The following is a 27,999-nucleotide window of genomic DNA, read 5'->3' on the forward strand; positions in this document are numbered from 1 at the left end:
TAAAAGAAGCACCACGAATGCACCGCTGAAGCTCGCGGGCAGGTGAGTATGAATGGTTGGCTTGGGGTTGCTCAAGATAGCATTCGGGTTTGGAACAACCGATGATATCCAAGCACCGAACTATTGTTTCTGTAGGAGTCAAAGCATGAAACGGCTCAACCCCAAGTTTGCTCGAATTGCCATTCTTCAGAATGTGTTCATAGTTAAGTTAATAGAACAATGTGCTTGGGATCGCAAACTTCTGCCACGACCTAGGGTAAATAGCTTCTCCGGTCATGGGAAATAACTTTTGAGTGGGAGTTTAGTTTACCGAGGAGACGGTAATGCGAGCTTTCCAGCTGCTGCCCCAGTGTGGCAGTGAACTCCTCAGTTCCAGCGAACTGCGAGCAGATGCTAAAATCCCATGGTTTGTGTACGCCTTCACCGGTTCACGCTACAGCACGCTACAGCGTCGAGACCTCCACGCAGGCTATTGTGGCGTTGTCAAGCGTATGAGGTACACGATGGCTGTGAAGTCCGGCCGCCAAAGGGATAATCAATGACTGATACCTAGTGAATAAGCAAATCAAGCAGTCGTCATCGCACCCAAGACATATTGAAACATTTTTGAGACGGTCGCCAGAGGAGCTCGGGTTCAGGCGTTGCTTTGTAGTCGAGAACGACGGCCAAGACATCCATTAGATCGAATTTATGGTGTTAAGAAATAAGAGAATATGAGTTGAGGGACCTTGGACATGGCAGGGAGTTGTAGTGGGCGTGGTGGTTGCACCTTGGAGGCGTGTTGCGCTCCGGACCCAGTGGTGGGCAGTCGGGGCGCCAGTCGCCGTCACCGTCACCACCGCCCGAGCAGCCAACCACGTCAACGAGGCCAACTGACGGCCATCGCTTCCATCTCTCCTCCATCTCTTCTCTACGCAACAGCTGCCTATTACCAGCTACTTCTCGTCATTTTGTCATCTGCATTCATCTGCTTGACTCTCCTTTGATTATCTCTATTATTACAGTTTGCTTCTACGAGAACTTTGTTTCCTCCCGATCCGCTCAACCCCAATCACTCGCCCCTCCCGTCTCCCCAAGCGAACGACCGAAGCGGCCTCGCTTTTCGACCAGCTCTCCCGAGTTGCCCTCCATAGAGTAACGGATGGCGGGTTGATCGGCGCTGGATGACGAGCGAGCCCTTCCTGCCCTGGTCTCGGTAGCAATTAACATATGGCCAGGCAAAGGCCCGACATTCACCGCCAGGACCCTCTTGAGGACTCTCGTGCACTGTCTTCGTCTGCTGGTGCCTCCGCAACTGCCGCCAGGTACTTATCAGATTCCCTCTCATATTTCTACCCCACGTTAGCGTCCCAGTCCCTCGGAATATTCTACCTCGTCATTCTCTGCCCTCTGCTGGTGCTCCAGGTCCGATATCCCGCTGGCAAAAGGCTCGGCAAATAGTCATTGAGCTTTCCATGTGCTTTGGTATTTGGGAATCAGTCACCGAATCCTTGACTATTGCCGATATCGACATTCTTTGAACACTCCCTCACTCTTCGAGGCTGATTCCCGTCACCTGCCCCCAGAATTATCTCCCCGCGGCCTTAACTTCTGCCCCATCACCGCTGAATTCGCCGTATTCATCTATTGTGCTTTCCTAGTTTGGGTTCTCATGTCCTCCAGAGTTACTCGCTCGGCCGCGAGACTAGCTGCAGATTCTCCTCCGTCCGTCGAATCCGGTCCCTCTTCCTCATCCCCCGCCGCTGGCTCGGCTCCATCTCGAAAGCGTAAAGCGCCCGCACGCCGCGATCGATCACCGGACTCCTCGGAGCGGCCAAATCCTCAGTCCCCCCTTCGAAAATCTAAGCGACAACGGCGTGTAACTTCACCTCGAGCGACCAATCTCCCTGCAGCCTCTCGTCGTGGTACACGAAACCACCCAGCCATGTCCCACCCAGGGTACGTTGAACCTCTCCTACACCGAGAACGAAAGTGTACTAACTTGGCCTTCCCTCGCAGTCCATCGTCACATCCCACAGAGGAGTCTTCGAAAAAGCCAGCCTCGCCCCCCCAACAGAGGAGAAAGTCGAGCCGACATGGGAAAGTGTCCCAAGGTAAGACATCACGAAACATCACATTCTTCCGCTTTAGGAATTCTTAGGAACTAAATATTTGGACAACGCAGAACGCTCTTTAGCTACCCAGTCACCTCCTCCCAATCGACAGAAGAAACGCTCCTCGAGAAATCGGCCCGATGTCGTTATGAAGGAAGCGGATGATGATTTAGAAAGGCGAGAGAGGAGCGAAGAGCACGAGCCATCTCCACCAAGCGATAGCAATGATGGTACAAATCCTTCAGGTCTAGATGATGAGGAAGATGAGGAAGATGATGGAGATATCTTTCATAACGGCATGTTTGGATCACGGGGCTCTCTTGGACTTCAAAACACGCTTCGCGCGCTTACTGGCATGATGACAGGCATGTCTACTCGCCTGCGAGATATTCTCCAGAATCTCAGAATGAAGGAAGACCCGTCTGTCCAATTGATTGCTCTTCAGGAACTCTCCGAATTATTGCTTATATCGAACGAGGACAATCTTTCTGGCCAGTTTTCTCCCGACCCGTACGTGAAAGAGTTGGTGACTCTCATGCAACCCAATGAATTCGGAGAGGAACATCCAGAAATTATGTTGGTTGCTTGCCGTTGCTTGGCCTACTTAATGGAGGCATTGCGAGGATCGGTGGCCAATGTGGTTTATGGGGGTGCTGTGCCGATTCTGTGTCAAAAGTTACTGGACATCCAATTCATCGACTTGGCTGAGCAAGCACTCAGTGTACGTTCATCCATCTTCCTTGTTCCTGCAGCTCCTGGCGTCATATATACCATATCCATTATGGTTCTTTTTCAGGTGTCAATAGCACTTGTGCTAACTGAATCTTAGACGCTAGCAAAGGTTTCAGTGGACTTTCCAGCATCTATTGTGCGAGAAGGAGGCCTAACGGCATGCTTGACCTATCTTGACTTTTTCCCGACGAGTACACAACGCACTGCAGTTACGACGGCTGCAAACTGTTGCCGGAATTTGCCTCACGACTCGTTTCCAGTCGTACGAGATGTCATGCCCATTCTCTTAAACGTTCTATCTAGCAACGACCCCAAGGTAATTGAGCAGGGTTGTCTCTGTGTTTCCCGGATAGTGGAAAGCTTCAAGCACAAGCCAGAGAAGCTTGAGGAGTTAATCAGCCCTGACATGCTGAAGGCTGTTCTACGTTTGCTTCTGCCAGGCACCACAAACCTTATCGGACCGCATATCCATACTCAGTTCCTCCGAGTCTTAGCGCTTACATCTAAGGCAAGCCCACGATTGTCGGTGGAGTTGCTTAAGACGGATGTGGTCGACACCCTCTATCAGATACTGACTGGTGTCTCGCCACCAGAGAACCTCGAAGATCAAGCCGTCAAGATGGACAGCGTCCTTGTAATGCAAGCTTTAATTCATCGACCCAAAGAGCAGGTCTCCGAGACTCTTAATGTGATCTGTGAGCTTTTACCCGGTGTTTCCAATCGTTCAGACTCTCACGGGGATGCCTCAACCCCGTATGCCGAAATTGCCGCGATATCTGGTTTCAAGTCATCTCCACCAAAAGGATCCCCCGAGAAACGACGGTCTCTATTAATGAGCTGCAAAGCGGAGCTGAGACGATTTGCCTTGATCCTGCTACCGACACTTACCGATGCATATTCAAGCACAGTCAACCTCGAGGTTCGACAAAAAGTTCTCATCGCACAACTCAAGATGTTGCAGAACCTCGATCCCGCACTAATTGAGGAAGCTCTTCGCTCTGTGCACTACGCTTCGTTCCTGGCAGCTATACTGTCCCAGAAAGATCATCCTTCTCTAGTTTCATCAGCGCTTCGCTGCGCAGAACTCCTATTTCAGAGGCTAGAACACGTCTATCAACATCAGTTCCATCGCGAGGGTGTAATTTCGGAGATCGTGAGGCTTGCTAAGGAGCCTTTATCCACTGAAAAGCAAGGAAAACCATCTCGGGATTCGCCTTCTGCTTCCGCTATGGATACTTCGGAGGATTCACATCAAGGGATGGAGTCCAATGTACGCCCCGCGCGCGGTGCCGAAACAAACGCAGAAGACGGCGACAGCCAGGAAGACGGTGATGGCGATAGCCATGATGATCGTGCCGATGATTCTGAGGATAACGAGGATGATGAGGATGAAGATAATGAGGATATGTCGGATTCTGCGAGCTCTTCCTCCTCGGGCCCAGGATTCTCATCGAGGATGGAGAATACAATGAATGACATGGTCGTCCGGGATGCGCGCGCATTCATGGAGCTTTATGAAACCAGCCAAGGGGGAGGAATGCGAGAAAAGGCTTTAGAGACTCTGAACGAGCTTCAGGAGCTTGCTACACGAATAGAAGCTTGTTACGCGGGTCTTGGGGATCAAAACGTTGAAGGCCTTGCTCTCTTCCGCAAACTGGCAACTTATTTTGAAGGAGATGCATTGGAAAGTATCACTAGCTCCGAGCTCCTTAACTCCGGGATTATCAGTGCTCTACTCAATATTTTCGACGACTCTAAATGTGAGCATTCTTATCACTCGAAAACCCAAGGTTGCCGCTAATTGATTTCTTTTTTCGAGATATAGGCACATCCATGCGTGAAGCCCGCGGCGCCTTCCTCCAGGCGTTCATGGGCTGTACCATTTCAGAAAGAGCGCAAAGTCAAAGTACGGCGACGACGCCCTTCGGCGTCCTAATAAATAAACTTCAAGACCTTCTTAGTCGCACCGAGCATTTCGAAGTTATGACCGTTGGTCATAATTCGCTGGAGAACACACGAAGCAATGCGGCATACATGCTCGGCAAACAGCTTCGACTCAAGTTGGTTGCTGATGAGGACTCTGATATTCCACGCTCCTATAGGAATATCATGGTTTCCATCCACGCAATTGCGACATTCAAGGCTCTTGAGGACTTTCTCCATCCTAGAATCAGTTTGTCGGACCGACCAAAGGCATCTCGCAGCCGGGACACTATTTTGTCCCAAATCGCAAATGCAGCTCGCCTTCGAGATCAGCTGGCCGAAAATAACGGTTCCAACGGTAGTGACCTTCCGCGACCCTCCGGAAGCAACAGATCTGCCAATGCAGACCCCAGGGCTAGTGCAAAAGAGAACTCATCTAGCAGTCCGGCAACACGCTCGAGAGCTAGGCGGTCTGATCAGCACGTGGATACCGGTAATGACCATGACGATGAGCCACTAGAATGTGCCGATGAGCGTCAGTTGAGCGAAGATGAAAACGACGACGACGACGACGATGGAGATGATGAGGAGCTGAACGCCATTGTAGACGATCTTGATGATGACATGTCTGATGAGAATGTGCACGACCCTTCGGCTGTGAACATGGAGATAGCGTCTTCAGGAAAGGTTACTGCGCGCAAAGAGGACGGTACCCGCGTATCCACCCCATCCCAGTCGACACCGGTGTCCAAGTCATCATCCGGGCCTCGCTCTGCATTGAGCTCAGCGAGTAACGGCTCGCTGGCCATGTCTGGTCGCCCGTTCTCGTATGCTGCGGCTATGGCTTCTCCCGCGTCTGACTGGCATATCCAGTTCAGTATCGATGGCCAGCCTGTCTCCAGCGATACTACTATCTATCGCGCTGTTCATCATAACCGCCGGCACCTCGATCCAAACGGAAGGAACGTGTGGTCTGCGATCCACACGGTCACTTTTAGACGAGTGCCCGGCCCGCCACCGGCAGAGTCATCAACACTTACTTTCAATGCCTCCGACTCCAGTTCACAGAACAACGGCACTGGAATGCCGTCTTCCCTAAGCGAAGACCAGACCACTGCCTCGATTTTGAGTCTTTTGCGTGTTCTGCATGGTATGAATGCAACGCTCGATGACATACTTGCGGAGACCAAAGAACTCATTGCCGTCAAGCCTGAATCCTTGGCTCAGTTCATCAACACCAAGCTTACAGCCAAGCTTAATCGGCAGCTAGAAGAGCCATTGATTGTTGCGAGCAGTTGCCTTCCTGACTGGAGTGAGGACCTTGCGCGCTCCTTCGCCTTCTTATTCCCGTTTGAAACGCGCCACTTGTTCCTCCAGTCCACTGCGTTTGGATACTCACGGGCGATGATGCGGTGGAACAATTCACAAACCGGAGATGACGGCCGTCACGATCATCGACGCGATGATCGGCCAATGCTAGGCCGCCTGCAGCGACAGAAAGTGCGGATATCAAGAAGCCGCATTCTGGAGTCGGCCATGAAAGTCATGGAACTCTACGGGTCCTCTCCTAGTGTACTCGAGGTTGAATATTTCGAAGAAGTTGGCACCGGCTTAGGGCCGACCCTCGAGTTTTACTCAACAGTTTCCAAGGAGTTCTCCAAAAAGAAATTAAAGATGTGGCGAGAGAACGATTGCGGCGACGCTGGAGAGTACGCCTTCGGCAGCCGTGGTTTGTTCCCTGCTCCACTAAGCGAGGGACAACTCTCGTCAGAATTCGGGAAAAAGCAACTCCAGCTGTTTAAAACGCTTGGAAAGTTTGTTGCTCGGTCAATGTTGGATTCCAGAATCATTGATATCTCGTTCAATCCTGCCTTCTTTCGGATTGCCGACACCTCCTCCACAGTGGCCCCTTCGCTTGGCACAGTCAAGGCCGTCGATAATGACCTCGCTAAGTCTCTGTTGTTGTTGAAACGCTTCGCAAATGCCAAAAAGGAAATCGAATCGAAGACTGTTTCGAAAGACAAGAAAGCGCAGGCTCTAGAGGAGGTTGAAGTAGATGGAGTCCAGGTCGAAGACTTGAGTCTGGACTTCACGCTCCCGGGATATCCTGCTATTGAGCTTATCAAAGACGGCTCTAACATCCCGGTGACAATGTCAAACGTTGATATCTATCTCGATAGAGTTGTGGATATGACCCTGGGCAGCGGGGTCCAAGCCCAAGTAGAAGCTTTCAGAAATGGGTTTTCACAAGTCTTCCCTCACTCTGCGTTGCAAACATTCACGCCGAGCGAACTCGTAATGCTGTTCGGAAAAGCTGAGGAGGATTGGTCAATTGAAAGTAAGTCGCCTATTTAAATACCAGTTAAACCGAGCTTGCTAACTCTGTTTTCCTAGCATTGATGGACTCCATCAAAGCCGATCACGGGTTCAACATGGACAGTCGCAGCGTCCGAAATCTATTGCAGACAATGAGTGAATTGACAACACAGCAACGTCGAGACTTCCTTCAGTTCGTTACGGGCAGCCCCAAACTGCCTATTGGAGGTAAGCGTTTTCTTCCCTACAAGTTGAGAAGAATATTCACTGATTATACGTACCATAGGCTTTAAGAGTCTTACTCCAATATTCACCGTTGTCTGCCGCCCAAGCGAACCTGGATACATGCCTGACGACTACCTACCCAGCGTTATGACATGTGTAAATTACCTGAAGCTCCCCGACTATAGCTCACTAGATGTCCTCCGAGATAGACTATCCGTTGCTATCAAGGAGGGACAAGGAGCATTCCATCTCTCCTGATCAAGGAAAAGCAAAACGAGAAAACACAAGCAATTTGAAGTCAAAATAAACCTACGTGGTGGGAAATGGAAAGCCACGGAACGAACCGCGATGAATGTTATATTTAAACTTCTTTTACCTCGGAACCGAGGGAAGTATTCACGAGAGCATGGGTGAATTTGTTTACTTTGGCGAGTTTCTTGCATTCGGGTGCCTTGTCTATTCATTCTTTTTCGACGACCTGCTGTGTCTTCGGCTTGGGAAGGAGCCTAAAATGGGGGATCTCTAATAGTACCTTAGATAGAAATAACAGTGATTCAACATGTATTGGTAAGTCGTGTCTATGTTATTAAGTAAGGTCTATACTCTATATTCTATTTTCTATGCTCTATCCGCAGAATATGAAAATCTATCAGGGTATCAAACAGCAAGTCCTAGTTCCTGTATACCGGCACCATTGACTAACATCCAGAATTAGTATCGTCAACAACAAAAAACAGAATTGTAGGAAAGTCAACGTGAACATACCTCAGCAAACTTCGGCTCGATAAACAACGCTCTAGCCTCCGCAACAAGCACAGCCTCCTCCTCACCCCCCGAACCTGCCGGCATCATCATCATCTTCCCTTCAACCCACGCCTTCCTCCCCTCTACCTTGACCGTCTCAGCCCGAAGCACATACACACGCTCCGGCAGAGCCGGCTTCCGGAAATCCACATTCAGATTCGCCGTCATCCCCGTCCCACTCCGAAACGACTGCGCAACGGTGTGCGCAAATACCTCGTCGAACATCACCGATAGGAACCCGCCGTGCACATACCCCGGATGTCCGCACATATGCGTGCCTGTGTGGAAGACCGTCACGCCACGGCTCTGGCGCGGCTCCCCATTGGCATTTTGGTCACGCTTAGAGGGTCGAGATAGAAACATGTAAGGTGCGCTGGTGAGCTTTCCGTCGCCGGCCAGCGTGCCCGCAACGAAGTGCGACGGGCGCAGGGTAGGTGGCATTGAGAGGTGGGGGCGGGCTTCTTTGAGACTGCGGTCCTGGCGCAGGATGTGCAAAATTGGGTGGTTGGCGATTACGTCCTCGCTAGTGTCGTGGATCTTGGAATTAGGTGTGGATGTGGATGGGGGCTGTTGGTGGGCATGTTGGTGTTGGAATGGTGGCGGCGTGCTCTTGAGCGCAGATGGGGCGGCTTGGGTTTGCGCAGTGCGGATTGGGATAGTCGCGGTTCTGGAGACTCGCGCTGCTGTTGCTGGTGTTTGTTTGCGCAATAGGCGAGATAGAGATCGTGGGATGGAAGACATTTTTGGGTGGTGTCTTATAGAGAAGATCGTTAGGCGAGACAGTTATGCGTCGTCGTATAGTATGCCTGGAAAGCGTTTCCGCAATTAGATGTATTATGACGGTCTGAGCCGCGGGACAAAGGCCTTTTAACTTTTCAATGGCAATATCCTCAAAAAGCTTTGGAAGCTGCTGGGAGGAAAACATTAGAAAAGACAAGAAAAAAAGGTCCGATTCTCGGGATGAGGACCGGCACCAAGTGGAGCTCAACAACGGCACCATTCTTGCTGTCGGTGTCACCAGGAACTCGGGTTTTATGACGAGATCGGCTTGCCTAGACCAGGGCTGGCCTGCCCGAGATTAGTTAAGAGCTGAGAGCCTGAGAGTTCCTGATAAACGCCATTGTATGACTGATTATTTATGTAGGCTGTACACGGGTGCGTTCCGTCAAACTGCAATACCTTCTGCATACTCCGGTTAATGACGTTTCGACAGGCTCTAATCTGTTCCACGGCCTTTGTGATGCTGTAAATGCATCGAAAATAGATTTAGCTTTACATTCGGGCGGGATGAAGCGCACGAGCCACTGCAGGTCGAACGTCACCGTCGAGCTTGCAGCCTAAACCAGCCTTGCGATGATCCGTCGGCATGCCGAAGTCCGAAGATCCCGGAAGCAGATCATTTCCCATCGGAATTGACGGCTCCGTCAAACATCGTCAAATGCGTTGTCGGTTATAATACGTATTTATATCAAAAGTAATTCAGTAGCCGTAAAAGGGCCCGAAATCTGAGGCCTGCGGTGCAGAAGAAAACTTGGTTACGGTCAGGCTTTCCTTCGAGAGGATGTCGATTGAACGGACAATATTCCAGTACCGGCCACCTAGGTAATCCGTGAGCGCAGGGAACCACTAAGTGTTGGTATGATTACGCTAAATGGTTTAACAACCATGATTATGTATATTCCCAGATAATGAAATAACACCGACATGTTGGAATATGCTAAGTGGTATCGTAAAAGGTGTACAAAATCTAGAAACCGAGAGGGTCAACTTGACCGAGGAAGTTGTCGCTACTTTCTCCGCGTAGTAGAGCCTCGATGTCGACACGTCCTGACGTGATGTACTTCTCGCTCACACCAAGGTTTATCCGCTGGGATAGGAGGTCCTTCAGCTCGGCACGAATCCCCGCCAGCTCAGCCTTGGAAGTGCTGCCAACCTGCCTGTCTCGCTCCTGACGTCCACGACCACGTCCTCGACCCCAGCCTTGAGCTTGGTCGAATTCATCACTATCATATTCGACACCGAGGTCTTCGGCAGCGTTCCGAAGCCAGTTATCCTCCGACGTGATCTTCTCCTTAGCGATATTGGAATCCGTGATTCGAGCCCCAAGAACCACCCTCTGGCGAATTCGCGAGACAATCCGGCGGTCCAGTTCGAGAGACTCAAGAGGAATCCGTTTCCCATTCGCCATGTTGGCGTGCACTTTGGCGGCCAGGCGAACCACGCCTATCATCTCCTCCGGAGAGCAAATTATAACACTTTTTCCTGAGGCACCCGCTCGAGCTGTACGACCAGAACGGTGGACATAGGCGTCTGCGGTACGTGGAGCATGATAGTGGATGACAAAGTCAATACCTTTAATATCAAGACCACGTGCCGCAACATCAGTTGCTACGAGGACAGTGCCGGGTTCAGCCGTTGGGGACGAGAAACGCTCAACGGAGCGTAAACGTGCCTTTTGAGCCATTCCCGAGTGAAGTGCTAGAGCTGGTACCTGTAGGTTTTGAAGCAGTTGCGTTACCCGCCGAACAGCAGAAATGGAGTTTGTGAAGACCAGAGTGCGGAGCTTGGGGTGATATAGATGCAGCGTGTATAGATAAAGATCCTAGGATCGAATTAGCACAACGCATGAGATGGCCACGAGGGCATCACCAACCTTTTCCATAGCAGCACATTCAACAATTCCCTCCTTAAGACCCTCAGCCATCTGCGAGACAGGGTTGGCATCGATGAATTTCGGCTTCTCCTCCCTGAAATTGAGCTTCTGCAGAAGATATTCCAGGGATTCTTTCTTGCTCATTATATCTCCACCAGTCGATTTGGCTTTTCCCGCGAGCTTCTGCTGCAGGTCGCGGTGGAAAGTAGCTGAAAAAACTAGGGTCTGTCTTTGAGAGCTAGGGTGGGCATTTTCCTCCCCGGACGAACTTTCTTCTTCATCGGGTGGGTCTCCATCTTCAACACGGTCAAGCGACCCCAGAATGTCCTCAACTTCCTTAAAGTGGCCTTCGCTCAGAAGTCTATCGGCCTCGTCAATGACAAGGAATTTTATGCCTTGCATCCTTCGAATCAAGCCTTGCCCTGTACGAAGAACTTCCCAAACTCGACCAGGGGTACCAATCACAATATCAGCCGTATCAAGTAGTCTCTGCTGCTTCTGTACAGCAAGTCCACCAGTCAAGAGTGCCGTTCGAGCATTAGCCCCTGGAGCATTCGAAATGATGCTGTATATATGCTTCTGCAGCTGATGCGCAAGCTCCCTAGTCGGGGAGAGAATCAAGGCAATCGGGGTCTTGCCCTTCTTTTCTTTTTCTGATTCGTCCTTCTTTTCCTTTCGCTCCTGTTCAAGGTAGTGTTCCAGGATAGGTAAACCGAACGCCAAGGTCTTTCCTGAACCTGTGGATGCTTTGCCGACAACATCATGTCCATCGAGAATCGAAGGTATACACGATTTTTGGACTGCGGTTGGGGTGCTAAACTTCAATTTCGATAAGCTGGTAAGTGTCTCTGGAGAAAGACCTAGCGGCTCCCACGCAGAAATATCAGCACCGTCATCATCTGCCTCATCTTCCAGGGCAGCAAATGAAAGTCCTGGTTTGATGTTGCGGTCTTCAGGCTTAGATCCTCCCTTTTCTTTCCGTTCTTTCGGCGCCTTTTTAGAATCCTTAGTTTCGGTCTCCTTGTTATTCTTCTTTTTGGTCGCTTCGGGTTTCTTCTCGTTCACGTTCGCTGGCTTGGGTTCCTGTTTCGCTTTGGAGCCACCGTCCTGGGCCGCAGATTCCCCGTCACTAAAACCACTCCATTCGTCATCAAATTTTGTATCCTCCTCCTTCGGGTCAGACTTCTTCAGAATAGACTTCCCGGGTTTTGCGGCCTAATACCATCAGTCATGGATTGGTTAGATTGCGATCTCAATATCGTACCTTGAACCGCAGCTCTCCTTTCCCTTGGGGTTTGACAACATCCACCCCCTCAATCTCTTCCAGCCCAAAGAATCCCTCGAAGCTATCGAGCCGATCGGGTAGCGCAACCTCCTTCCAATTGAGCTCATCGACTCCGACAGCCACCTCCGGCTGGGGCTGTTTCTCCGTCGTACCGTTAGGCTTGCCGGTCCTCTTTCGCTTTTTAAACTGTGGATCCGAACCCTTTTGGTCACGCTGACGCTTCTGGCCCATAATGAATTAAAAATCAGCGCGAAATTATGATAGTGCTAAATCGTCGCAGAATGTTATCTTCCCCGAAGAGTTCGATTTTTGGGAATGAAAAAAAGCGGCAGAAAGGAGGCACCGCCTTCTGTTCCGAGTCAAATCTTATCGCAGCCCCACGCACCAAAAGAAATCGCAAATCGTCCCTCCATTGTTGGAATTACATCGTTCACTCCTTTGTCGCGCATTAGAATAACACAAGACAAACATGGGGAAGTCTTCGAAGGACAAACGCGATGCTTACTACCGTCTGGCCAAAGAGCAGAACTGGCGTGCACGGTCCGCCTTCAAATTGATCCAGATCGACGAGCAATTCGATCTATTCGAGCATGAGAATCCAGAGAAAGTGACGAGAGTCGTCGATCTTTGCGCCGCCCCAGGTAGTTGGAGTCAAGTACTCAGCCGGGTGCTGATTAAGGGCGAGAGTTTCGGACGCCGTTCGTGGGTCGAGAAAAGGCGCAAAGAACAAGCAGCATTGGCGAAAGTCAACGGCAATACACAGGCGAAGGACGGCCAGGAGACCGGAGAGAGTACTACGGATGAGACTGACCCAACTGTCTTGAAGCCACGGGAGAATGTTAAGATCGTGTCTATCGACCTTCAACCCATGGCGCCTCTCCAAGGCATCACAACCCTGCAAGCCGACATCACACACCCCTCCACAATCCCTCTTCTACTACGGGCATTAGACCCTGAAGATTATGACTCGACGACATCCTCTACACCTCACGCTGTCCGCCAACCACACCCAGTCGACCTTGTCATCTCCGATGGTGCCCCGGACGTGACAGGTCTACACGATTTGGACATCTATATCCAATCCCAACTCCTCTTCGCTGCACTGAATTTGGCCTTGGGTGTCCTCCGCCCAGGCGGCAAGTTTGTTGCCAAAATCTTCCGTGAGCGTGACGTGGACCTTCTCTATTCCCAGCTCCGCACAGTATTCGAAAGAGTAAGCGTCGCCAAGCCAAGGAGTAGTCGTGCGAGCAGTCTTGAGGCATTTATCGTTTGCGAGGGGTTTATCCCACCAGCTATTCACGATACTGCTCTGGGCGTAGACTCTCTGAAAGCCCCTCTATTCGGTGGTGCAGCTATCCCGCAGGCTGTATCACAAGACGGCAACATCGCCACAGAGGTACCGGAGGAGGAGCAGGGCACAGCCAAAACTGTGAAGACAGTCACATCAACACCTCGAGATAAAGATACCAACACTCAAACCCGTCTGCTACACGAAGACTCAGGCGATTCGACCACACCTGAACCTCTCTTCAATAAGCCAGAAAAATTCGCCGCTGAAAATAGGTGGATACCCTCGTTCATTGCTTGCGGTGACCTGTCTGCTTGGGATTCCGACGCTTCTTACACTTTACCACCCGACTATGTTAACTTGGACCCTGTTCAACCGCCCATGGCGCCTCCATACCGACGAGCGCTCGAGCTAAGAAAGGAAAAGGGTGGTGCGTACGGTAAGACTAAATTGGGGACGATGGGGCGAGCGTGAAATGTTTTGATACCTGCTTTCACTGTTTGGACTTCTGGTGTTAACATCTTCATTAAACGATAGAATATACATTTAGAGGGATTCATGGGGCTTTACAGGTATATATAAAATAAATACCCTGGTCGATGATAAAAATAAAACTTTGCAGGCCACACACGCTTCCCACTAGACGCTACTTGATTACGAACGCAAGTTTTTTTGTGGGTTATTTAGAAGAAAATTCGAATATTTTGGTCAATCATAAGGCATAAGATAACATGATCAAGAGAATCGCAGAATATGCACGGTATATAATGTCTATCAGGAGGTAGTTGTTGTCATGTCAGGACATCAAAAAGCGCTGAAACAAGTGGTATAGACGAAAGAGCGCATCAATAATGCATAAGAGAACGAAATTAGATTTGGGCTTTTTAGTAGACTTCGAGAACGTATCTCTCGTCATCCTTCAGCTTCTCAATCTCCTTGCGGGTCTCAATCTTCTTGCCATTGTTCTTGGCCTCGGCAGCAATGGCTTCCTCGAGAACAGCGGTAACATCAGGAACAGGCCATGTAGGGCCGCAGAGGTAGAAAGATCCTTCCTCACGGATGTAAGCTTGCATGATTTCGGGGAGGGTCTGGCGCATGCGGTCCTGGATGTAGATCTTCTGGGGCTGGTCACGAGAGAACGCACGGCCAAGAAGAGTGATCACACCAGCTTCCTGGTACGCTTCCCATTCCTCACCATAGCAGTATTCTTCGCGCTGGTGACGAGATCCCATGTACAAGAGTACTGAGCCGATCTCCTTGCCCTGGGCCTTTTCGAGAGCACGGTGCTGCACGAAGGCACGGAAGGGAGCGAGACCGGTTCCAAGACCAGCCATGATGAGCGGTTGTGTGGACTTGGGAGGCAGCTTCATGACACTGGACTTGACGCTGACGGTGACCGGGGTGCCGGGTTGGAGGCGGCTCAGGTAGCGGGTGGAGATACCGAAGCGGTCGCGGCCACGGGGGTCGGTCCAGTTGACGACGACGATCATGAGAGCCACGCTTGTGGGGGTGACCTTCTGGCACGAGGCGATAGAGTACTCACGACGCTTCATGGGGCTGACGATGCGGATGAGGTCGTGGAAGTCGGGGTGAGCGGACGGGTACTCAAGCAGGATATCGGCGTAGGTGACAGTGTCGACCTCAGCACGGCGCTTGAATTCCACGGCACCATCGGGACCACCCAAGGTGAGAAGGTCCGTCTTCTCTTTCTCGTCGGTGGCGAACTCGGCGAGAGCCTCGTAGAAGCGTTTAGGGGGGCGACCGAAGATGTCGACGTTCTGCATGAGAGCCTGGTACACAGTGCGGTTCTCTAGCACAGCAGGGTCCTCACGGCTTGGAACTTCAACGATATCATCGGCGTTCAAGCCGTAGAATTTGATGAACTCCATAATTTCCTCAGGATCATTCTCACAGTGCACGCCCAGAGCCTCACCAATGTCATACGTGAGGCCAGAGTCACCCAAATCGAACTCGATGTGGAAGATGTTACGATCGTAGGTGACGGGGGTCAACCGCCTGTTCTCCTGGACATGGACAGTGAACGTCTTGGTAGACAGGTCGGGGCGAAGAGAGCTCTGGGCACCATAGGCTTCCTTGAATGCCAGGCCCTTCGCAACAGTCTGCCAGTCCTTAAGGAAAGTGGCAGGCTCGGTATCCTCCTTGTCAAATGGCGCGAAGCTGTTGGCGTTCAAATCCTTAACAAGCTTAGGTGCCTCGGCACCCTCCTCAGGAGTTTTCCAGGCCTCAGGAATCTCAGCCTGGCGGAGAACCTTGTCAAGTTCCTTGCCAGCCTTCTCCAATGACTCGCCATTGCCAGAGATAGCCGCAAGCTTCTTAACACCCGACTCCTCGAGGTCAGGAAGAGCCACGCGTAGGAAAGAAACCTGCTGAGCAACAAGGGGCTCAAGGGCAGATTCTTCCACGGCCGACAAGTCGAGAAAGTGAAGGGCAATTCCGCGCTGGGCGACGGCCTGCTTAAATGTCGAAGGCAATTTCTTCTCCAGCTCGTCATCCTTGATGCCATCTACGTTCAAAATAAGCTTGCCGTTGCTCTTAAGCGAAGCAAGAACATCAATTTCTCCCAGCAACTTGACATCTCCGACATACGCGGCGTCAGCAGCATTGACAGCGTAAGGAGCATCCAAAGTCTTCGAGCTCTTGCGAATGTCGACCCGGAAAACTCCACCCTGAATCAGGTTGTCAAATGTCTGGCTGGTGGTGACATTAGTTGTTGAATCAGCGGCCAGTGCTTCTGACAGAAGGGTTGCGGTATCTTTAGATGCGGAAGTGTCGACGTCCCAGAAGGTGAATTCTTGCACAGTAGCGGGATCCAAGAGCTGGAGAGGCTCGACAGTGCTATCAGTTTGAACGATGGGCTTCTCCGAAACGAGCTGGAAGGATGCGGCAATGTTAATCAAATCCCAGCGCTGAGACCGAGCATATTTGATGTCCACACAAGCCGGAGCCTGTTCCCGGTCGGTGGCGAATGTCAGAGCAGCCAGGACATCCTCGTAAAGGGTAGAACGGATTCCCTGTTCTTGCACAGCCTGCTCGTTGACGACCTGCCCGAGAACACCAACAGTCTTCACGGACTTGGGCAGAACCTTCAAGAACTCTTCCTCGACAAACGGGCGATACACACGAACGTTAACAACACCAACGTGTACACCGTCTTTGGCCAAAGAACGAGCAACCTGCGCAGTAAGTGAGGCCTCGATAGTACCGAAAGCGACCAGGACAGATGTGGGTTCAGGGTGACCGTGGTACTCAAAAGCGCCATAATCAGTGCCAAGTTCACCGTTCAATGACTGAATCAGTTCGAGCAATTTGCCCTGGTCATCGAGGTGGCGGCTGCGCTGGTCTTCCAAAGTTTTGCGAACAGTCTCGTAGGTGCGAGCAAGACCGGCCTGGCTAAGGGTATCGATGACACGGGTGTTGTCGCGTCCAACACGAACACCGTCGTAGATGTGGATGGAGGGCAAGACATTCGCAAGCAATGTGGTGAGGAGAGCCATGTGCTGAGACTCATGGACGGAAGCACTCGAGACAAGCCCAAGTCCGAGCTCCTCAGCAAGAGAGAGAGCAGAAGCATAATCAGAGACTAATCCATCCTCTCCTGCATAGTCAACAGCGGCGACATGGGCAGCAACAGGGCTAGCGACAGAGTATAGAAGGGAAAGCTGTTCCAGGGCAGCACGCATGTACGGCAGAGTAGCGGAAGATGCAACAATACCCTGAGGGACATGGCGCTTCTTAAGATCGAAATCTTGGGAGAAGAGGTATCCGAGGGCGATGTTTCCGGCGCCCTGACGAGTCTCCATGGCTTGGACAACCGGGGAGTCGCCATTGGCATTGACTTCCTGCTTGGCAGCCCATTCACGAAGAGCAATATCTAACTCAAAAGACTCCGGGGAATAGGAGAAGATCTTGTCGCTGAGAGCGTAGGCGACCTGTTGAATTAGGGTCTGAGCGGTCACATATGTAGGACCACCGATGGTCGAGAGGGCTGGTGAAGGGGAGCCCATGGTGAAAATGCCTGTTCAGATACCAGACAAGAGTATCTGCTATCCCAACAACAGGAGCAAAAGAAAAAAGACAAAAGACAAAAGCAATGGGAAGAAAGAGAGAAAAAGTGCGCCTGGGAGGAGGCGGAATCCCTCTATAGTCCCCCAGAAAAAATGCCAGGGGCTTATACCCAAAGCAGCCTAGTGGCGATCACGCAATTTCTTATCTGACAAAATAAAGGCGGCAAATCCCGGCAGAATCACTCCGCTTTCGGCCGACGACACTCTTACCCCGCATTAGTAATCGTATTCTCCAATTTTTCTAAATAATCGCCTCAGGCATTCATTACCCGGTCTAGGCTTAGCCCCCGAACTCGAGCTGTGAAAGACAACGTCATTGTCCACTGTCTCTGCTTCCTTTCAATTTAGCGCCAGGGATTCCCCAACTCTTGTTCTCGCCAGTAAAGAACTAACCCATTCACCATCGTCTAAAATGGCAAACGTTGCTTTGATTGGATGCACAGGCATGGTGGTATGTTTTCCATCTCCGCATTTGTATCGCAGCCAACCTTGAAGATGCTATCATTACAAGCGCACCACAGACCTTGATCTGTGGTACTGAGAACTCATGCATTCTTAGGGAGGTCATATCCTCTCCAGCCTTCTTGCAAACCCAGCTGTCACGCGAGTTGACACGATCTCCCGTCGCACTCCCCAAGCCGCAGCAACCGCTCCCAATGCAAAACTAACGACCTTCGTGTCAACCGATACTTCGAAATGGCCAAGCGAGCTCTCTTCTCTCACTCCGACTCCGTCTATTTTCATTTCATCTTTCGCCACCACGCGAGGTGCCGCAGGTGGTTTCGAGGAACAGTATAAAATTGAGCACGACTTTAACATCGAAATGGCGAAGGCTGCTCGTGATGCGGGGACCAAGGTGTACGTCCTTATTTCGTCCAACGGCGCCGACGCAAAGTCCAATTTCGCGTATATGAGGATGAAGGGGGAAATTGAAGCTGATATAAAGGCCTTGGACTTCGAGAGGACTGTAATTCTTCGACCGGGTTTAATCGCCGGTCAGCGGGACGAAAGTCGGCCTATGGAAGCTGTGGCTCGATTTTTCGCAGGTACTGTTGGTAAGCTGCACTCCAGCTTGAAGGATGGGTGGGCGCAAGAGGCCGATGTCATTGGCAATGCTGCGGTAAATGCTGGGCTCAAAGCCCTGGATGGCAATGTTCCCGAGGGCAGTGAAAAGGTTTGGTATCTGCATGGTAACGACATCATCCAGAATGGGAAGGCATGAAAGTTCTTCGGTGGAAGTAGTCTGTATATATTGATCTTTTTAAGACGTTTTATGAGCTTATGTTACTTTCTGCTTTATTTTCAGCCCCTCGTCTTATCTATAATGCCCTAGTGCGTAAAAAATATATTTTTACAATGTCCAACATAAAACTCAACTATACACACTCCTGCCAGATACATGGACATTTGTAAGCCAGACTAATTGAGTTATCGCTTCCCGGCCTTCGTCTCCCTATTCTTCCTTGGCCACCCTCTAGCACTATGGTCCGCCTTGTCAACATTCTTCTGCGCACCCCCCTCCATCGGATCTCTCGCACCACTGACATTTTTATCCGCAGCACTAACATCCAATGGGTCGCGAGTGTCGCCCCTCCTCCTAGTCTCTTCCCTCGACGCATTTATTTCGCTCTCTGGCGAGGTCCTGGTCGGATCAAATGCCTCATCCTGACTCGCGACCTCGTCGGTCGTACCCGACTGAGAGCTCTCCGTGCGCTGCGGGTCTAGTTTGCTGCGGTCATGGTAGTGGTCCTCCTCGTCCTGCGGCTGAGCTGCTTGACGGGGTAGGATGGTTGTGAACGTCCTGGGAGCTTGCATTGTTGAGGCGAGTGTGCGCCGAGGTTGCAGGCTAGCAACCCGGCCCAATTGGCGAACTGCTGAGATTTCTTTCCACATCGCTGGAGATATTACCGCGGCTTGGTGAATTAAAATTTAGCACTAGTCAAGTTTTGAATTGTATTTCCGTTGTAGTATAAGGTCTCGTGGTCCTAGATTGTCATTGGTCAGGCGTATCAGGACGGACTGAATAAAGCACAACGTACCGCACTATTATGAGGCTTCAATTCAATTATGAGGTAGATAGTTGACTAGAGAAGAGAAAGCAAGATGAATCAATTTCGAACTTTCATCCTGGAAGATCAGGACTGTTCAACCGGTCATACTGACGTCATACCCCCAAATGAATATATAAACACGTGACCTAGCTCGATAAACAAAGTGCATTGGATATCTTATGAATAACCAGTAAGTATTGCGGCACTGCACTATTTCAGCTTTGAGAGAGTTTCTCCAAATTTAATTTCTACTAGATATGATACTACAGGGAGGAGAGCTCAGACCGCCGGACGAAGCGGCAAAGAAGAAAATCATAGACCAACACCTCGAGACACGTCTCGAAAAGCAAAACATCCGTACTCAGAGAATAAGCCAGAGCGTCGGTCGCGAAAGCTATCTCGTGGAAGGGAATAGTACGAAAATTCAGACGAGAGGAACCGACACGTAACCTTGGTGTACGTGCGGTTGGTAAACTCTTACATGCCACGTCAATGGGGCTATACAGGCCAGGGCTCTTGAACTGAACCATGAGCGCCACTGTGATATCCCTGCAGGTTCAGGGTATACTTGGGCATAGGTCAATGTAGAGGTCTAAGCCCATACCGACAATTTACATGCATCAACTGAGACGAAGGAAAGTTGCCAACGGGCAAAACCAGAAGGAAGGGTGGATGCATTGCACGGTGCGATCTCTCTGGCAGAGCAGCTTTTAGGCTGCACTGAATAATGACAAGGCTAGATCTACATCACACCTGGAAAATTAGTAGTACCAAGGATCGCTCTAACTAGCGGCTGGGCTTGGAATGACTCAGGAAGCGAGACCGCGAACCTGGACTTAGAATCAGCAGAGCGGTGCAGCTGTCAACTTGCAGATGCACGGATCCGCCCCAAATCACCATGGAACAGTGAGCGGGTCCCTTGTCGAGGACCCGAGAGCATTCGAATGCACCTTGCAGGGATCCCGTTTAGATGCATAAGCGCATTAGCATGTCGGCCAATCTACTGGCCATGGTTTGCTGATAATGATTAGCGTGCGTCTCCGCAGGAACCAATCCAAACACGTAGCAAGGATACACCAGAGAAGTTCTCCTACCTTAAAACCGCGAATGCGGAACCAGCCTTTTCCATTTGTTACCTGGAAACACGGGCGTATGCGGAATCCGCAGAAGGTACACTTGCTTGACAATCACGGGATCAAAACAACCCGGCGTACCGGAGCGTGTATGTGGGTCTCTCGAATCCAAATTCAACGTCATCAAAAGTGGAAATTGTTAACTAGAGCATTGATGGGAGAGGGCCCGTGAAAGGGAATGAGTTGACATTACTTTTTCTCAGTCCACAATGGGTAAGAAGTGCTTGATTGATTGGCGTATATTATTTCCCATACTGTTCGGCGAGATCCTTGTTGTTGAAAGTATAATTGCCACTGTCAGGGATAGACAAGACGTGCCCGACGTAAGACAGTCGAGAGAAGGAGAAGAAGTGGCGAAAGGAGAATGGATCGGCTCGCGAACGGAGGCAGATTTGACATCAGACGTTGCTTCTGTGACTCCAAAATCCGTCTGAGCTGGCAATGAACCGCTACCATGGTTCCGTCCATTCCGTTGTTTAGAGCACATCCAGTCAAATGGAATATTCTGACGATCCTTCGCTATCACACCAGGATGACAGCAGAACGATGGAACTGCCATGATTCCCAAAACGCCCGGCCAAGCGGAGACGAGAGGATTGCCCGATTGTTCGCCAATAGCAGAGAGCGCGAACGACGCAGCCTCCTGAGCTCATTTCCATGCGACGTTTGTCGACAGCCTTCTTCCTCAAAGAAGCCCATCAGCAGAAGATGAAATTCGAACGCAATTGACCAGACGAAGAACGCCACGTCAGAGACTCCGAGCTCTAGTGCAGCTGCATGGGTTGAGTGTAGGTCGACCGTACCACAGTCCGTATCAACTATGGCCGAAGCGCAAAAGCAACATCCTATCATCTTGACCGAGTGTCGTATGGAACCGAACTGAACCCTGCACCTGGGCGGGGGTGGATGCGGGATTACTTGTCTGCAGATGTAAGAGATCACCTGAATGAATCGGCTTTTCATGGAAATCAAGCCCATCATGCCAATTTGAGGAATTAGCGAATTCCAAGGCCGATAGTCACGGAAGCAACGGACACCAATCGACAGGTGCTAGTGACGCATGGTTTGCCACGAAGGGCAGAAACTTTTGGGCAACGATGTCCGAACGGGGACCAAGCGGACATGATACAGCCATCGCCATGGAAAAGGTTGATGCACACTCCTAAGCTGATAAAATATGGAGACGGTAAATGGATCCCAAAGCACAAGAAACGTTCTTTATTATTTTTTTCTTTTTTTCTCGAAGGTCAAGGATGGCAGGTCCTATTACCCACTTCGGCCAATGTATGACGAGTGGGATGGGCAGAATCAGGCCGTAGGTTGACCCCGGTAAAGTGTTCCGTATCATTGCTAGTAACAAGGTCAGGTCGTTCCAAACCAATTGGCTGTGAGTGAAGATTCAGACGACCTAGTAGGGTGGTAGGGTACCTGGAAGGTTGGGCCGGGATAGCACGCTGATCACGCTCATGCCGAAAGCAATAAACAACTTGTGAAATTGTTCATTGTTTTCGAATTTCATCTTTTGATGAGCCCCGCTTCTCAGAATTTCATTTCCTCCTCTGTCTTGATTGGTGGTCTCCTAATTTGCTCTTGTCAGTCTTTTTCTAGTTCCGTTTTGTTTTTATTTTTCACTTCCAATTGAATGCAAGGTTAACTTTGACCAGGGGGCAAAGAAGGCTCCAATGTAAGACAGCTTGACAGCTGGCACAAGGTAACAGCCTAACCATGCAGGAGCTTTGATCCATCAGGTGTGAAGGATGTTTGGTTCTCGAAAAGCGGCTTTATGCGGAACGCAGATGGGTAGACGAAACGGGGATGATCGATGGAAAATCCAATAGCCACCGTTCCAAAACACCATCCCAAAGCGAGAATCATTGACTCGGGCTGAGGGATTTTCAAATGCCCGGGCTAGCTGAGAAGAAACCATGCTGCCACGACAGCAGGATGCATGCATTCGTGAAGCGTCCGCTGATTACGACTGACCCAGAAAGGGAATGTTGTGGATATTTCGTGTCTCCACTAGGCTCCCAGGAGAAACATTCAACGGACGTGATGTGAATGTGATGAGAGAACATGCCGTAGACGATAAGCCGTCGCATGCTAAAGGGACTCGATCGGCGGCGAATGGTGGTAGAACGAAGATGCCGTGAACCGTGACATAGGAGCTCCTCACAAGACATAAATAGGCCCATCCGTTCCCATAGATTGATGAGATGGATCATTAATTGTTTCAGACGACACATCTCCATAAGAAACAACTAGCAATAGCTGCTCCCCTTCTGAAAGAAGTCGTTTCAACTTTGAACCTGCAACATTCTTCAAGAATTATTGTGCAAGCCTAGCCTATCAAATTCCCTTGGGCGGTAGGAAACCCGAAGTCAGCCAATCAGAACCGCGAACAAAGGTGAAACGACGACTGTACCAACAAGTAAGTCCGGATCAAGACCCAGGCGGGCGGCCCATCGCTGACAGGCCCTGTAGAAATGTGTTTCTACAACCAGAAGAGATTCACTTGCGGAGACTGGAGTTGGACCAGCTTCGCCCAACGGTGCAACTACGAATACCGCACTGGCGAGACGTGCGGAATGAGGCTGGTGAATACCACTGAAATCGAGCCATCCAAGTGCCGTCTCTGCGAGAAAATCGAAACCAAGTACCGCCGACGTGGCGTTGAGATTGAACGACTGAACCGGTGGAAACGCGAGGGGAGCACCCTTGTGGCGTCCATGGACAAGTCACAGAAAATGGTCATGGATCTTGATAGGGAGATCAAACAGCTGCAGCGGGAGCGAGAGGAGAAACAGAGGGCGCTGTCATAAGGCTATGAGCTTTTTGGCTAATCGGTGGCCGAGGAGCTCTCTCCCAAATTTCGGGTTTAATATCGATGATTCCTGTCATTTCATTTTGTTGATTCCCTCATTTGTGATGCTCATTTGTTTTCGCTTTCAACCGTTCAAAGGCGCTCCTGTTTTGTTAGTGTGTCTCATACCATGTGTTACCTTACTCTGAATCTCATCAGCCACACAGTCATGTCCAGCTGGTTTCAAGCCAAACACAACCGACGATGGTTGGAGGAAAACTTCGGTTTGCCACCGTTGACGAGATTGTATAATCCAATGAATTCTTCTATTTTCGGTGATTCCCTAACATATTGGGTGAAGGTGGAACTCCGTAAGCGCCTGTATTCCTGAACGAGCAGATGGTCCCCAGAACAGAACCGCTAGCGATGGCGGTCTAAACTCAAGAGGCGAAAACCGAAAGGGGTTTGCTGAAATACCGGCACCACGGTGATAATTGTTCACGGTTGCCCCAGTATGACCGTCCTTATCCATGACACATTCCAGAGAGCCGAGAAGTTGTTGTTGCCTTGTTGTCGTCTGTCAACCCCGCATGCCAAAACATAGGACGATCACATGATCTGGTACCCCATCGTTAGTAAGCGCTTCGCCGTTGCATTCGACTTTCAGGCCTCATCTGCACGTCAAATCGGTAGTGGAATGATTCAGGGTCTCTGATCAATTACTTGCAGGCGTGAAGAAACTTTAATTGCAATAAAAGAAAGGCAAAAATGATAGGGTTGACAAGTCGTTGGAAGAGAATGGTTCACTTATCACCTAATACTCAACATGTATTTTGACGCATCCGAGGACTCTTCCACATTGGAAGGGCACAATGTCCTCACGTACATCTTCACTGCCGACAGTCGGTTGAGCGAACTCGTGTGGAGCAACACTGGCGAGGAAATGTAATCTAAAATCAGAAACAGGAGAACAAGATGGCGGATACCCGATGGGATATATAGTCGTGGACACCCATCAACGATCTAAATTATTCAACACTTCAAGCTCACCCGAATTCTACGTAACAGGCTGCACAAGCTACGTGGACCATTAATTTGATGAGACGGAGAGTTATTTAATCAATCAAGAGGACGGAGGATGGGAGCAAACATGCGAATCATATTGTTTGGCGCTCATTTTGATGTCGCTGCTTGCCACGTCACCAGTGGGCGACGCTGGTTGTGCTTCAGATGCAGCTGTAGCAGACGACATATACAACCTGAATGGCTTTGTTTCCTCGCAGATGCTAAAAGGTCAAGGATATACGTGTCTAGAGTATGTAAAGGCACACCGTCTCGGCGATATTTGCTTGGATGGGGAAGAACAACGAAACAGCTGGCATTATCTAGGTCAGGCAAGAGTGGCAATGAGTGACTCTATTATTTTATATCGCCAGCTTCGGGCTCGTCGTCGACCTTGGCTAGCCCATGCTCCTTCAGCAAAGCATTGATCTCGTCTGCATTCCACAGGTGGTGGTAGATCTTTCCTTCCTTCGTCTTGCCGACAGTTGCGAATTCGACTAGAATGGGTGGACGGATGATTAGCAGGGCTGACCATGACAGATAGCCGTGTTCACTCACTTTTTTCACTGCTCAGTTTTGTCGAGTCCATGGTCTTGCTCAGAACCTTGACGGCCATGGCACATGCCTCCTTCAAGTCGCACTCCTCCTTGTAGTCCTGCTTTAGAAGACTCTGGGCGCTCGCATTGTTCGCCCCGACACTGGTTGCCTTCCATCCACCGTAGTTACCACTGGGATTGCTCTGGTACAACTGGAACTCTCGAAGGGGGTCATAGCCTGCATAGATGAACGATACACCAAACGGACGGAGACCACCGTGCTGTGTGTAGCCTTGCTTCAAATCGCAGAGACGGCGGACGAGTTGTTCGCAAGGAATTTCCTCGCCGTAGGTAATGAGGTAGCGTTGGGCGGCCTGTCGGGCGTAGTTGATAAGGATGTTGGCATCGGCGGTCATACCAGCAACAGCACAGATCATGTTACTGCCATACAGATTAGCCCTCTATCTAATAAACCGCATTAAAACTATCCGGAAGAGAGCGCGTACTCGTTCAATGTGTAAAGCTTCTCGGCGGATGTGTCTTGTTCAAGCAGTTTGCTCGTCACCTTCTTCTCCGCAGCGAGAACAATACCATCCTTTGCGAGAATCCCCAGAGCCGTACCGGCATGTGAGATGGCTTCGAGGGCGTACTCAACCTGATAGAGCCGACCTTCGGGGGAGAAAATGGTGGTCTGGAATGAGCGACATTCGGTCAGTTGGAGCTGTCAGCTGGGAAGAGCGTAGGAATTAGCATACCCTGGAATCGTAGCGTCGTGACATTTCGAATCAAATGCAGAGGAAGCGAAAGAAACGGCGTTATGTGAATTATTTACTTGCGAGAAAAATCAGACAGATGCGAGAGGAGAGGGTGGTGGAAAGCAAGGAGATGGATGAGTGCTGTGACGGAACAAGCTGCAGGACAGTTGGGGTGAGCTCTCAATTAGCAGGCAACTCTCGTCCTGGCGCGTCCGCCAAGCTCGGACCACCTTTTCTAAGCCCAACCGGAAAGCTTCATCCTCCGCAGCCAAACGACTTTTAAGACAATCCAGAGTCTGCATAATCCCGTCGCTTTTCCAATACCGTCGCTATTTGTAAAAAACTACAATGCTCAAATCCACATATACCCCTCCTCCTCCCCTACCGCCCGGGTGGACCGAGCATAAAGCTCCCACAGGTTTGTCTTTATACGGCGGTCGAATCCACTGGGTTTATCTGACAATTGACAGGACACACATACTACTACAATTCGCAGACTAAGCAATCTACATATACCAGACCGCAGCCGATCAACACAGAAACCTTCACCCCAGCGTCAGCACCGAGCCCCGTTGCCAATGCCCCGTTTCTCACGCCAGATACGCTACCACCATTTTCATCGACACCATATGCGCCTCAGGGGTACGGTGCTTCGTCATTCGGCGCCCCGGGCTACAATCAACCTCGAGGTGGATTCCGCGGCGGGAAATCCTATCATGACCGCCGCCGAGGACCTGAAGACAGGCCGAAATCGAAACATAACATTCCCGGATGCGAACCATGGGTGCTTGTAAAGACCAAGCTGGGAAGACGATTCGTCCATAACCTGGATACAAACGAGAGTTTCTGGAAGTTTCCGCAAGAGGTATTAAAGGGTGTTGTCGAATTCGACCGTCTTGAGCGGGAGGCGAAAGAGCGACGCGAACGCGGTGAAACAGTCGAGGAAACCGAGAAAGCGCCAGTGACCGCCGAAGAAGATGATTTGAAGCGCGAACCGGCTGGGACTGCAGCTGCAGTGGGCGCGGGCGAAGAAAGCGACGAGTATGAAGAAGTTGAGGTTACGGATAGCGAAGGAGAAGACGAGGGCCATCCATTCAAACGGCAAAGAACCGCCAGCGAAGATAACCAACAACCTGTCGAGTTCACGGAAGAGGATATCGAATATCAATTAGCGGCCATGGGCGAGGAATATGGCCTTGATCCTGGGGAATACGGCGAGCCCGGAGAGGAAGGCTGGGAGGAGGGCGCTGAAGGGCTTCCGCTCACAGATGAGGATGCCGCAGCGCTGTTCCGTGATCTCCTGGATGATTTCAACGTAAACCCCTTCTCGACCTGGGAGAACATAGTTGAAGAGGGCCGCATAATAGAAGACACGCGCTATACCGTCCTCCCAAACATGAAGTCTCGCCGTGACGCATTCTCTAACTGGAGTCGAGATCGCATGCATGAAATCAGAGAGCGCAAGGCAAAGCAAGAGAAAAAGGACCCCCGTATCAAGTATCTCGCTTTCCTTCAGGATCATGCGACACCCAAGCTTTACTGGCCGGAGTTCAAGCGGAAGTACAGGAAAGAGTCTGAGATGAAAGACTCCCAATTATCGGATAAGGATCGGGAGAAGTCATACCGTGACCTCGTTTCTCGAATGAAACTGCCCGAGAGCACTCGGAAATCTGAACTCTCTGCACTGCTCAAATCAGTACCTTTACATGACCTGAACCGCTCGTCTAACCTCGAAGCCCTCCCACCAGCCATCATAACCGACATTAGATACGTCGCACTGTCACCTAAAGTGCGCGACCCATTAATAGAGGCGTTCGTTTCCACTCTGCCTGGTCCGCCGGAAGAAGATATCACGCCCGAACAGAGGGAGGAATTAGAGAAAAGAAGAGTAGAGCGTGAGAAGCGTGAAAAGGCTCTTGCCGAGCGACAAAAACAGGTCCGGGAAGATGAACGAAGACGGAAAGGCGATCTCGTTCGCGGTAGGCATCTATTAGAGGAGGGCGAGGCTGAGATTCAAGAGGCTATGAGGGTTGGAAAGAGCGGACTACGCAGTCATATAGAACCTGCAGAACAGGCGCAGCCGATGGATACGGAGTAGCGGATTCTATACTTATCTAGTCTACCCATACCATAACATGGAGGCCATTGTGCAGCAATTAATCTAAGTTTTCACCCTATGCCCAAGTAAGCATGGGTTTGGGTCGTGTTCTATAGAGTACATGATTTGTCATAACTAGAGTACATTCTTTGAGTCGTTC

The 27,999-nt window shown here is 50.5% G+C and overlaps 10 protein-coding genes across 10 annotated transcripts; 5 read left to right on the forward strand and 5 right to left on the reverse strand.

Moving 5' to 3' along the window:
- Window positions 1-1,651: 1,651 nt before the first annotated feature.
- ASPSYDRAFT_53685 (HECT-type E3 ubiquitin transferase UFD4) lies at window positions 1,652-7,547 on the forward strand (the record flags this gene model as incomplete). The annotated part of the gene is made up of 7 exons (XM_040848729.1): window positions 1,652-1,938; window positions 1,999-2,093; window positions 2,177-2,814; window positions 2,923-4,585; window positions 4,651-7,086; window positions 7,143-7,292; window positions 7,351-7,547. The coding sequence occupies 7 exons, from the start codon at window positions 1,652-1,654 to the stop codon at window positions 7,545-7,547; spliced, it is 5,466 nt and encodes a 1,821-aa protein (XP_040707917.1).
- A 413-nt stretch (window positions 7,548-7,960) lies between these two features.
- ASPSYDRAFT_118886 (PaaI family thioesterase) lies at window positions 7,961-8,828 on the reverse strand (the record flags this gene model as incomplete). The annotated part of the gene is made up of 2 exons (XM_040840394.1): window positions 7,961-7,987; window positions 8,055-8,828. Coding segments are annotated over 2 exons (801 nt in total), but the record flags the coding sequence as incomplete, so codon positions are not given.
- Window positions 8,829-9,840: 1,012 nt separating this feature from the next.
- mak5 (ATP-dependent RNA helicase MAK5) lies at window positions 9,841-12,262 on the reverse strand (the record flags this gene model as incomplete). Its single annotated transcript, XM_040841239.1, has 3 exons — window positions 9,841-10,695; window positions 10,747-11,961; window positions 12,011-12,262. The coding sequence occupies 3 exons, from the start codon at window positions 12,260-12,262 to the stop codon at window positions 9,841-9,843; spliced, it is 2,322 nt and encodes a 773-aa protein (XP_040707919.1).
- A 238-nt stretch (window positions 12,263-12,500) lies between these two features.
- On the forward strand, window positions 12,501-13,793 carry ASPSYDRAFT_141772 (tRNA methyltransferase TRM7; the record flags this gene model as incomplete). The annotated part of the gene is made up of 1 exon (XM_040841185.1): window positions 12,501-13,793. The coding sequence occupies one exon, from the start codon at window positions 12,501-12,503 to the stop codon at window positions 13,791-13,793; it is 1,293 nt and encodes a 430-aa protein (XP_040707920.1).
- Window positions 13,794-14,203: 410 nt separating this feature from the next.
- On the reverse strand, window positions 14,204-17,344 carry ASPSYDRAFT_84140 (sulfite reductase subunit alpha; the record flags this gene model as incomplete). Its single annotated transcript, XM_040851306.1, has 1 exon — window positions 14,204-17,344. The coding sequence occupies one exon, from the start codon at window positions 17,342-17,344 to the stop codon at window positions 14,204-14,206; it is 3,141 nt and encodes a 1,046-aa protein (XP_040707921.1).
- Window positions 17,345-17,729: 385 nt separating this feature from the next.
- Window positions 17,730-18,683, forward strand: ASPSYDRAFT_38802 (uncharacterized protein). Its single transcript, XM_040845782.1, has 2 exons — window positions 17,730-17,855; window positions 17,964-18,683. Exons 1-2 carry the CDS (start codon window positions 17,817-17,819, stop codon window positions 18,624-18,626), a joined length of 702 nt encoding a protein of 233 aa, XP_040707922.1. The 5' UTR covers window positions 17,730-17,816; the 3' UTR covers window positions 18,627-18,683.
- Window positions 18,684-18,729: 46 nt separating this feature from the next.
- On the reverse strand, window positions 18,730-19,508 carry ASPSYDRAFT_289849 (uncharacterized protein). Its single transcript, XM_040844585.1, has one exon. The coding sequence runs from the start codon at window positions 19,295-19,297 to the stop codon at window positions 18,833-18,835; it is 465 nt and encodes a 154-aa protein (XP_040707923.1). The 5' UTR covers window positions 19,298-19,508; the 3' UTR covers window positions 18,730-18,832.
- Window positions 19,509-23,071: 3,563 nt separating this feature from the next.
- Window positions 23,072-23,407, forward strand: ASPSYDRAFT_138552 (uncharacterized protein; the record flags this gene model as incomplete). The annotated part of the gene is made up of 1 exon (XM_040840853.1): window positions 23,072-23,407. The coding sequence occupies one exon, from the start codon at window positions 23,072-23,074 to the stop codon at window positions 23,405-23,407; it is 336 nt and encodes a 111-aa protein (XP_040707924.1).
- A 1,400-nt stretch (window positions 23,408-24,807) lies between these two features.
- Window positions 24,808-25,901, reverse strand: pre9 (proteasome core particle subunit alpha 3; the record flags this gene model as incomplete). Its single annotated transcript, XM_040850253.1, has 4 exons — window positions 25,742-25,901; window positions 25,493-25,677; window positions 25,009-25,427; window positions 24,808-24,977 (listed from the first exon to the last, which is right to left on the reverse strand). Exons 1-4 carry the CDS (start codon window positions 25,763-25,765, stop codon window positions 24,808-24,810), a joined length of 798 nt encoding a protein of 265 aa, XP_040707925.1. The 5' UTR covers window positions 25,766-25,901.
- Window positions 25,902-26,089: 188 nt separating this feature from the next.
- ASPSYDRAFT_26144 (FF domain protein) lies at window positions 26,090-27,839 on the forward strand (the record flags this gene model as incomplete). The annotated part of the gene is made up of 2 exons (XM_040844251.1): window positions 26,090-26,159; window positions 26,212-27,839. 2 exons carry the CDS (start codon window positions 26,090-26,092, stop codon window positions 27,837-27,839), a joined length of 1,698 nt encoding a protein of 565 aa, XP_040707926.1.
- Between the last annotated feature and the right edge of the window lie 160 nt (window positions 27,840-27,999).

The sequence above is a fragment of the Aspergillus sydowii genome (genome assembly GCF_001890705.1).
Source record: "Aspergillus sydowii CBS 593.65 unplaced genomic scaffold ASPSYscaffold_1, whole genome shotgun sequence".
Classification (NCBI taxonomy): domain Eukaryota; kingdom Fungi; phylum Ascomycota; class Eurotiomycetes; order Eurotiales; family Aspergillaceae; genus Aspergillus; species Aspergillus sydowii.